The 10,498-nt window shown below is 37.5% G+C and overlaps 2 protein-coding genes across 5 annotated transcripts; one reads left to right on the forward strand and one right to left on the reverse strand.

Annotated features, from left to right (window-relative positions):
* The first annotated feature begins 555 nt into the window (after positions 1–555).
* Positions 556–2,042, forward strand: LOC113321588. The gene is made up of 6 exons (XM_026569471.1): positions 556–611; positions 825–880; positions 981–1,076; positions 1,180–1,425; positions 1,561–1,642; positions 1,730–2,042. The coding sequence occupies exons 4-6, from the start codon at positions 1,219–1,221 to the stop codon at positions 1,858–1,860; spliced, it is 420 nt and encodes a 139-aa protein (XP_026425256.1). The 5' UTR covers positions 556–611; positions 825–880; positions 981–1,076; positions 1,180–1,218; the 3' UTR covers positions 1,861–2,042.
* Positions 2,043–2,572: 530 nt separating this feature from the next.
* On the reverse strand, positions 2,573–7,619 carry LOC113320888. Of its 4 annotated transcripts, none has more exons than XM_026568787.1 (9): positions 7,360–7,619; positions 6,056–7,025; positions 5,089–5,947; positions 4,677–4,954; positions 4,347–4,453; positions 4,031–4,172; positions 3,764–3,916; positions 3,188–3,352; positions 2,923–3,055 (listed from the first exon to the last, which is right to left on the reverse strand). In XM_026568787.1, the coding sequence occupies exons 2-8, from the start codon at positions 6,797–6,799 to the stop codon at positions 3,227–3,229; spliced, it is 2,409 nt and encodes an 802-aa protein (XP_026424572.1). In that variant the 5' UTR covers positions 6,800–7,025; positions 7,360–7,619; the 3' UTR covers positions 2,923–3,055; positions 3,188–3,226. The 4 variants fall into 4 exon arrangements, with proteins under 4 accessions (XP_026424571.1, XP_026424572.1, XP_026424569.1 ...); XM_026568784.1 differs by having other exon boundaries at positions 4,022–4,172; positions 7,360–7,617; XM_026568785.1 differs by having other exon boundaries at positions 2,933–3,055; positions 3,193–3,352; positions 4,022–4,172; positions 7,360–7,617.
* Positions 7,620–10,498: the final 2,879 nt, after the last annotated feature.

Raw genomic sequence — 10,498 nt, forward strand, 5'->3', positions numbered from 1 at the left:
ATGAGACCCGTGGGAAACTAAAAAGTTTAAAACCAAATTTCGCGGGCTTTTGTAGAAACCAAAAATGATCTCCTGGGTGTGTTTCAAAATGATTTAGTATCATTCTTTTTTCAATTTTAAGATGCTATACAAAATTTAGTAAATTCTTTGAACCCATTTCCAAGTATCTCAATTTGAATCAGAATTCAATTGGCGTCATTTTCTTGTGCAGTCTGAGGAGGAATTGTTGGAGGCTATGAGAAGGCTTCAAATGATGATTATTTCTATGGATACGCTGAAGGTTCGACTACAAAGATTTTTTGTTATTATTACTGTGTCCTTTTGTGAATCTCTGTTAATTTTTTCCCTTTTCATCATACTTGCTATATTAGATGTCATGTTGAGTTTATGCTGCCTAAGTTGTGTCAAATACTACTTACCCCACATGTGGCAGCATGTCTGATACAACTCAACATCCCTGGTTGTGTTGAGTTGGTGGTGCTAAGGAGATTGGCGGGCTACTTCTCATTGATTTGATTTTCTCTTCAGGTAACTGCGATTGGAAAGGCTGTCAATGGCATTCGAAAGCACTCGTCAAAGCAGATCTCTCGCCTTGCCCGAACTCTCATCGAGTATGTCATTGATAACTGGTTGTTAGTTTCATTACATGACTGTTTACATGGTTACTTTTCTTCCCTAATGGGAGCCTCTATTGTAGTTTTGTGTCTGAGATATGCCGAGCATCATTTTAAGCAAAGCAAGAATCTAGAATACCATAGTAGAGGTGTATACCTTAATTTGGTGAGATTATCTTATAGTTGGAACTATTTTACATTGAATTGCAGAGGGTGGAAGCTAATGGTGGATATGTGGATGAGTGCTAATGATGAAGCTATTGCTGGTACCAAAATTTTCAATTGTTATCCAAGTTGTGTATGGCTTCCCTTTCTATTTTTCTATTTTAGGTTTATTCTAAGACCCCATTATTTTCACGAATGTAGCTGGAAAAATTGCATCAGGTTCCGGGAATACCTCGGTTGTGGATGAAGGAAAGGACCCTACACCCCCTCCTAAGGAAAAAGCCGCCGGTGATGGAAGTGAGTCGATCTATAAAAGCATTGCACTTATACGAGTTTGTTTGTTTCCTGCAGAATACACTCTCCCTTAAAATAATTTTCTTGGTTGATGTTATTATTGCAGATCTGACCTAATGAGGTTCGGCACAACTGTATTTCTACAATGCAGAGGAAAAATACTCCAAATAGCAAGCCACTAAAACCTCATCAGGCTAAGGTCATCACAACCGAGAAGAATGGACCCAAAGTGGCAAGAAAAGAAACTGAGACCAGAATGATGACTATAACCCCAAGTGATGCAACTAAGCTGTGTAATAACTTAAGTTCAGTTGAAGGTCATCAAAAGCTTTCTTTGAGTGGTCCAACAAATGTAAGTATCACATGTACAATTTAGCTATCCAAACTTTTTAATACGTCTGAAGATAGATTTAGCCCTGCATTGAGAGTTGGAAATAAAAAAGTGGAGCAAAACTAATATCTTAAACCGTGCTCTTTGAGGTTCCAGGATGTGGATGAAATCTCAGTTCAAATGAAACTTGAAGCTAGCAGGAAAAGGCTTCACGATGGATACCAACAAGCAGAGAATGGTCCGTTCTCTTTCATTTGACTCCTTCAGTTTTAAATTAGATTTCATTGGATAGTGTACTTAGATGCCTTGTTCATTGTTTGTACAGCCAAGAAGCAAAGAACGATAAAGGTTATGGACTTCAAAGACATCCAGTTGAAGAGCCCTGGTAGTGGCAAACTCGGCCATATTAAACCTAAGAAGCCGAACTTATTGCAATTGCTCAGGCTAAAGCGATAAATGCTTGGACATCACAAAGCATGCATACAGGAATCCTACTAAACCTTTGGAATTTTGAAGTCATTGATGGAAGAACATCAAAACATGTTTGTAACTGCAAATGACAGCCACCTTCATCCATAGATTTCCATGACTGTTAAACAAGAAACTACTGAAGGAGAAAATGATTGTATATTCTGAGCCACCACCTAATTTCATAAATCATAGTGTACAGATAAAATATTTGGAAGATAAAGTGTAGTTTGACATATATATTCCGTTCAATAGATTTTTCTGATTCTTGCTATTGTTCATGTGTCCATTATAAAATGTGGTAAGCCTACTGGTGGCAATGTGGTGTTTAAAATAGAAGTATGTTAGCTGAACTAGCCAGAAGAAATGATCAACTTGTCAGAGGTATTACTTCTGCAGGCATGTGAGGGACTTGTTTATGTGGACTGGACAATGCAGATCGCCTTTTACCCACATCTAAAGTCTGGGTAGAGCTTTTCCAGTTTACCATCCTAATACCTGTTCCCCTTCCACCCTGAGAGGTTCTTTTGTTCCCAATCGTTTGAAAAGGAAAACAAGTCATTCTAACTAAATTCATCTGAGCAGTAATCAATACAGCGGTAAAAAGTAAAAACACCAAGCATGGTATTTTATAGAGTCGTCGTTATGTCAACCAAGTATACTGAAATTTATCAAACACAGTCTGACAAACAATCGGCACCTTTATTACTCAAATTATTCAACATCCAAACATACTAGTATTTTTTAGGATTAGCAGCAAACACTAAACTTGGCAAAAGCAACTTCCAAATAACCAAGTGAAATCATCTATCTAAGTGGCACGCATATAAGGGTTAACGCCAGAAGGCTCACACTCGTCCTTGGATCTTGAAGATCATAATGAGAATTCAGACTTGATCTATTTTTTAGGTACACGGTTCAACACCGACCGCAGCCACAACAACAAAAAGGAACTCTTTGATTTTCTTATTATTTGATCAGGTAAAGAAAAAAATATACTATTGTCTGACGAAGGATTTAATATACAGCGGGCCAATTGGCCATAATATCAGCAAAAGAGACGTTTTTAAAGACCAGACCAAATGAATATCTGGTACTTCGCGTTATTCACAACAGCAACAACAATGCACCAACTTTGCAACATTGAACACATCTTCTGGCATTGTGAATCGTCACCATACTTCTGCAGCGAAAGAGGAATTACTTAATGTTTATTGGTCTGAAGTTTCTTATCATTTTACTGTTATAGTAGCAATGCATACTGAACATAATTATTAACAACAAATACATAAAGATAAATAGAGAATATTCAAACCATGCCTATCGACTGTAGCATAGAGGAAAAATATTATGACTAGCCCTCTTCCATAGCTGAGAATAATTCTGGAGACCTAAATTTGGGAAGAGAAGAAAACTGGTGCTTCTCCTCGATAGGAAGTAGCCGTCCCAAATGTAAGCTGTTCACTATCCAGCTTACGGGCTGCAATAATAAGTGATGATGGACATCACATCAGATACAGATATGGAATAGTCACAATTCACAACATGAAAGGTCTTAGGCTGCATTAAACTGGTGATCTGAGTCCAATGCTTACTAATAACATGACGTATATGCTTGGATAAGCCTGACAAACTAATTCTAAATATAAAACTTACAGCACAATCCAGCTAAAGGTCCAACACAAACCACTTTCAAGTGATTCACCGTAACTTATCAGTTCTCAAAGTTAAGTTTTCAGGTTTTGAAAACGCACATTCTTTACATTTTGGATCTTAAAAACTGTTTAGAAGAACACAGATATTCGAATCGTATTCTAGTGATAGAAAGTTCATTTTTAAATCCCCAACCATAGTAATTCAGAAGTAAGAACCAAAAACTGTGAACACTAACCATCATTTGTAGCCTTCGTTCAGAGGCACATTTTCTCAAGTGACGTGACGTCCTACTGTCATCTTCAGCAACAATGGCTCCCAGAGAAATACTTTCAGTCTCTAAGCTTTGGATCAACCACTGAAGAGTTTTAAACAACTGACCACCTCCATGCTGGAAACATTTAATCACGCTTTTAACATGAAACATAAATTGTGAACAGCTACTTCTGCTTCCTTCAAAATGCATGAGAAGAAGTATCAAAAAGATAGAGCTTACCTTAACAACCTTAGCAAATTTGTTACAAAATCCGGGTCTGCCGTGGAGCATTATTCCTACCCCGTCAAAAATCCCGGCCTTATTATTGCAACAGACTGGCCATCCTATGCTAGCGAACTTAGACCCGTATTGATTGGAAAAAATCATGTATCTGCCAAGGGAAATGATCAATCTGGAGGAAGGAGTTTAAGAAAATAATAATGAAGTTCTAAAGTTTGGACAACTTTACTGCTGCCTTATATGATAATCCACTTTAATCATGGAGCAAAGTCTCCAGCACTAACACAAATAATAACATGCAATAAAAGTAGAGTATCAAACTTACTTTTGTGGTGGTAATACTGAACCTGACGCCACTGAATCAGTGCGCCAGTTAACTTTGAGCAAAAAGGCATTGATCGCACAACCATACAAGAATTTAGTTGTTCGTGACTGCACCAAAAAAATACAAGAGAACATATGTTTACGAAGAATACTCAAGCTGCTGTACATCATCAATTTTAGCTTCTGGAAGGGTCAATTATAGCTTTACTATGTACTATGCTTGACGTAATTAAGAAGCTCCAGTTTATAAACCATTGCTACTTGCTACCTGATAACAACCTAAGCATCACAGACCCATATATTGTTTTAGTCAGTCTTTACATACACCAACCTTTCTCGAACTGATCACAATAGGAAGTGGCCGGTGTTTTCTTGAAGGTGAAGGAACTTCAGATAGAACAAAACCTCCATGTTTACTAATCAGCTGACCAAGTTTTGTTTGTCTCTGACTTGTAAAACCTGTCAGCAAGAATTCTAATCCCTGAAAAATCATTTTTGTCCTATCCTTGATTTTCCATGAACTCAGATAAGTATCTACTTCTTCGCATCTTATGTCTGATAGGAGACCAGAACCTTTTGATCTTTTGCGAGTCCTGGTTATTCTTGAGCCTAAACATATACACGGAATAAGTAACTGAGAAACTTCGAACTCCTGCCAAAAAGTTGAACAAGAAATCCTAGCTGTTCTAATCAATTTAAACAAAGGCTAGAAGTCTAAATCATAAGTGGCCTGCTATACTTACGCATTTCGTGTGCAGATTTGCTCTCCCCAAAAATGATTTCAGCTTCTGAAAATCGAACTTTCTTCTTCTCCCGGCCAAGGTTTTCACAACCATTCAAAATTTTGAATTCCATCAGTTCTGCTCTTGCAGTACTTTCTACATTCACAACTTCGGTGTTATTTGAAAATTTCTGACCTTTAGACTCCAGGCATAAGAAAGTTGGCTCTGCAATAGCTGGCCCATCGTGATCCTTGTCATAGTATTCACAAGCAGAGGCCTCTGTGAATAAAATTTTGGTCGAATCCTTTATATGTGATGGTTTGAAGCAATCAGCAATTTCCTCCGAGTTGGCAGCAAGAGAAAGCCCCAGAGTGCTATAATTCTTCAGAGAGCTCAACCGTCTGTGACATGTAACCATAGAACCTTCACCATTAGTATTGAGAAACACATCTTCCCCATGGGGTAATCTGCAGTGTAACCCTCTGGTACTTTGAAGTGACCTCTCCCACCCTAATTGGGTATACCAGTTCTCTCCAGCTCCATTTTCCGTAATTTTCTGATTGGTAGTGGTGACACCGGTATTAGTATAAGAAATACTGCATGGCACAATGGAACAAAGAGGATCTGCCAAAGAATTACTTGAGCAGATATTTTGGGAAACTTCTATCCTCTCGCTATTGGTTGTGGGGCTTGTGCCACAAAAACCATCATAGGCAACGCTTGGCAAGGACGCCATTTGAGACAGAAATCCTGGCATTGCAACTGAGTTTTCATCTTGAATCACATCTGCAGATTCCGAGAAAAAACTAGTCTCCCCAATGAAATACTTTGGTACGGCTTTAATAGTATTCATGTCCACATCCACGATAGCTGCAACATCCTTGGAGAGTAAAGGAAATGGAAATTAATGGAGCTCACTCAATTAAGAAAATATAGCCAGTAATCCCCAACAAGAGAGGTAAATAGTAAAATAAACATATTTCCTAACCTCGGGTTCTTCCAAAGTACTTCGATTTTTGTGGATTAACTGATGAAAATGAGTATTCAGATCTAAACATGGATCAGTCCAAAGCATATGTTGTGGTGCATAACCAGGAGAACACTTCGACAAATTTGAACCCATCGCTAAAGCATCTTCAAACTTATTTTCACTGCAAATATCATTACAATCAAACAGTTGAGGCTTATCATCAACATTCTGAGTTTCACCATCACATCCATATTGATTTTCCACATGCGGTGTCTCAAGTACAAGATAAATGTTTTGCACTGAGCTGCATTCATTCTTTTTAACTGAACTGGAGCAGCACATAGTATCAAGTTGTGCAGCAGACAACCCTACATCATCAAAAGCGTCTGCCATATCATCTTCATCCAAGTCAGATAACAAATCAGTTTCACTTTCACTGACCTCCGTGGCAACGAAATCAGAAATGCTGTCTAACCCATCTGAGCAAACACTATTCCTTGCTTGCTTCACACGAAGCGCAATATCAACTACAGAGGCAAAAGGAAATGAAGCAGAGTCCCCCTTTACTATTTCGGATATGACCAGTGCTTCTGATGCTGCAATAGAGAGCTCAATTGTATCTTTATTCATATCAACATCATTTTGCTCTTGATTTTTCTTCTTATCAATCTTATTACCTCTGATGAGATATCGGGTCCTATTACTAAACATTCTTGACTTGGTTGCAAGGGTTGCGATCACCCCACCTTTCTTATTCTCCATTTTGCATTGCCAGCTCTAGCCTTTGGACTAAACGAAATTTCAGCTTCTGGTTGTATAGACAGAACTCTTTCAAAACCTTTCTAAAGTACTAAACTACTGGTTAGTAGAAAATATTGGTTTCATCTTGTACTAAAATACCAGACAGAACTCTTCTGGTTTTATCCACCTTACTAAACTACTCCGGATCTGTCTGACGTCTCATCGCACAAAAATCTACAAGTTCCAACTGTTAAAGGGAAATGTGCGTACAAGATTAATTGTCTAAATCCCAAACATTAGATGTACAGTCAGCGCTAACAAACGAACAAATATTATGAACGAGACACGCCTAATCGAAATGCATTGCATCTAAGATTATTATAGTAAGCAAAAATATTCAAAATTAAGAAAAGAAATAATAATTATTGAAGGTTACAACTCACGATCTATCATGTTATGTTTCGCAAAACTGTTAAAAGAAGCATTATAGATGAATTATTTAGGGGGTTTTCGAACAAAAATAAGAGAAGAGAAATTTATTTGCAACAGCAAAGAACAAAAAGATAAGAAGAAGAACTTACAAATGAGATTTCTTTATCTGATCGATGATACATCTAAGCTCCAACCTTGTATAGAAATGTTGCGAGCTCTTAAAATCTCACTGCGAATTAACTAGGGTTTAAGATTAGGGATTTTTTTGGCGCGAAAGGAAAGTAGGAGACGAGATCTAAGGTTTTTTCAAGGTGGGCTGGCTCCACCAAATAACGGAAATACCCTTGATAAGTGAAATGAGCCCCAGTTCTTTTTTCTTTTTTTCTTTTCTTTTTAAGAAAAACAACAAAGAACAAAACTATAAGTAACAACAATGTCGTTGCCGAAATACGAGAGTGGGGTTTGGAGGAGAACCACATATTGTAACCGTGACTTTGAACATACTTGGTTGGAATATGGACAGTGACATTCCCGTCTCTTTTGTTGTAGACGAACTTGACCTTAGAAATTCTTTCTTGCATTGGCTCTAATTTGGAATATTAACTTACGTAATTTTCAGGGAATGTAAATATTTTCCTCAATCGGCATCTTGACCAACTTCTCACCATCACTCTCTATTATAACTCTTTGTATCCTGTTGACAACAGCAAAGTCAGTAGTCAGTGAGATAACCATTTCAGCTTTAATGGGACTCAACACCTTATGAGAATTAGTACCACAACCTTTAAACTTAGCGCCACAGTCTCTAGCCACTAGTACCTAACCTGACTAAAAGTTATTGAAAACTGTATCCACATTCAACTTGACCAAATTGATCTCCAGGTGGTTCCATACAGCTGCCACTTTCCTCGGGTCAATAGAATGGGTTTGTATTTCTTCTTCCAAAAGAACTGGTGCAGAGTAGTTGAACCAGAAAACGGCTTCCTTGATGATGCCATGGATTGGACGAATTCTGCAGTTAAAAACTTTATCATTTATGTTATTCCAGAGAGCCCACATCACACAACTACCCATTTTAATGACTTCATAATTACCTTTTTCGGGAATCCATTCAGTAATAATTTGTTTGCAGCTCACGTCCCCATATATTTCAGTTCTGCAGCCAAGAGATCCGAAAAAAGTGTTCGCAACCACTAGGCAATGAAAGAAAATGTGTTTTATATCTTCAATGGCTGCACTGCACAACCTGCACTCTTGATTTATACATGTAATATGTTTCCTAAGGTTCTTGAAAATATCTAGACCTTCCTGCACTACCCTCCAAGTAAACATGAGAATTTTTGGTGCTAAATCTTTTATATTCCAAAAGCTTTTCCAAGGAAAGTATCATTGTGAGTGCTAGATGAGCTAGGTTCATTGTCTTTGAGAGCTTTTATGAAAGATCTGCATAAAAATGTATCATTTGGATGAGGTTTACAGAGCATTTGGTCTTCGTCATCTGGTAAATATGTGTTAAGGATCTAAGTAGCAGAGTTAAGTTATATTGTCTTCGCTCCACCTAGTGGGATCATGTAGAATAAGGTCAGAAACCTTGCATATATCTCCCAACGAAGAATTTTCTTTCAATCCAGGCCTGCTATTAGGGTGGTTGTTGAGCCAAGGTTTTTTTGTTACATGAATTATGTCTCCTTTTCCAATGTTCGAGATGCAGTTGTCTTTCATATCTTCTTTGCAGTCAATAATTGCTTTCCAAGTTGAAGAGCTTCCCGAGTTTGTTGTAGCTTCACAGAAGGACTTGTCTCTAAAATACTTTGCTTTCATAATAACACCCCATTTGCAATTCTGATATTCAATGATTCTCCAGACTAGCTTCTCAATCTGCGCTATGTTAAGATGAGTTTAGAGATACAATTCCCAAGCCACGTTGGTCTTTCTTTTCAAGGAATCTACTCAAATTTATGATATAAGTCATTCTTGTACTCTGATTGTGACCCCGACAGAAGTTCCAGAAAATCATTTCCAACTTCGAAAATTAGAGTCTTTGGAAGAATAGATGTGGCCATATAATATGGAGGAATCATCCCCAAAACAATTTTGATCTGCACTGTCTTCCCAGCATGATTAGGGTGTATCCTTTTTGTTAGAGCATAGCTCGGCTGAAACCACCAAGCTTTAGTATGTCAAGTTTGGTTTTCATATTTTAGTATCAAAACTCATTTAGAGTCGCTTGAGTATTTACTAGGGTCAACTTTGTTTAGGTTAGACTAGAAAGTCTAGGAATGTTGAGACGTACAAGTATTACTCTGAAGACCTGAAGAAAGTGAAGAAGTAACGACTGCAGCGAAAACATCATCCTTCCTCTTGAGGTAAGGAATACTGAATTGATCTTGTTTCCATTCCTGATGTATCTTTCAAGTTGCTTTATATTGAAAACATAACATGCGAAGCTGTATTTATAACATATACTTTAGTGATTAGACTTGGTCATAGCATTATGATCAAAGTATCGAGGAATTATTTTACAAAGTATAACACTTATCTTTTGAACTTCGTAAATACGACATCAACATAATCTATGTATTTAGTTACTTGATTATGTGTAAGGATATAGGTGTAATTTCATCCTAGAAAACTATGTATTATTACATTAGTTTAAGGAAGTATATTTATGAACTTGATTCATGATCGAAACGGAAATCATGAATGTGTTGGTCCGGTTCTTTATTGAATATATTTTGATGACCAGTACTAGATAACAAGGTAGAACCTATCTTGACTTATGTTGAGAATCAAGGTATAATCGGTCATAGCCTATAATGTGTACCAAGGTGCAACCAGTCATAAGCTGATTCAGAAAGCAAGGTGTAACCGATCACAAGCTACATTGTGAAGTAGGGTATAATCGGTCACAAGCTGAATTGGGAAGCAAGCTGTAACCGATCACAAGCTACTTTGGGAAGTAAGGTGTAACCGATCAAAAGCTACATTGGGAAGCATGGTGTAACCGGTCACAACCTATCTTGGGGAGCATGGTATAGCCGATCACAACTAATATTGTGAGTCATGGTATAGCTGGTCCCAAGAGCAAAACCGAGTTTCCAAAGTCCATACATTTCTTCATGTTGTGTGTGAATTAGAAATTAGGGTTTGCTAAGAGAGACTTCTAGATGTCGACATTATTTGGACATGTACATAACTCTTATCATTTATTGTTCAAAGATACCCCTTGATGCTCAAGGTGATCCCATACTAAAATATTAAAAAGCATTTAATTATGATTTTCATAAT

Source organism: Papaver somniferum, chromosome 11, assembly GCF_003573695.1.
Source record: "Papaver somniferum cultivar HN1 chromosome 11, ASM357369v1, whole genome shotgun sequence".
Classification (NCBI taxonomy): Eukaryota; Viridiplantae; Streptophyta; class Magnoliopsida; order Ranunculales; family Papaveraceae; genus Papaver; species Papaver somniferum.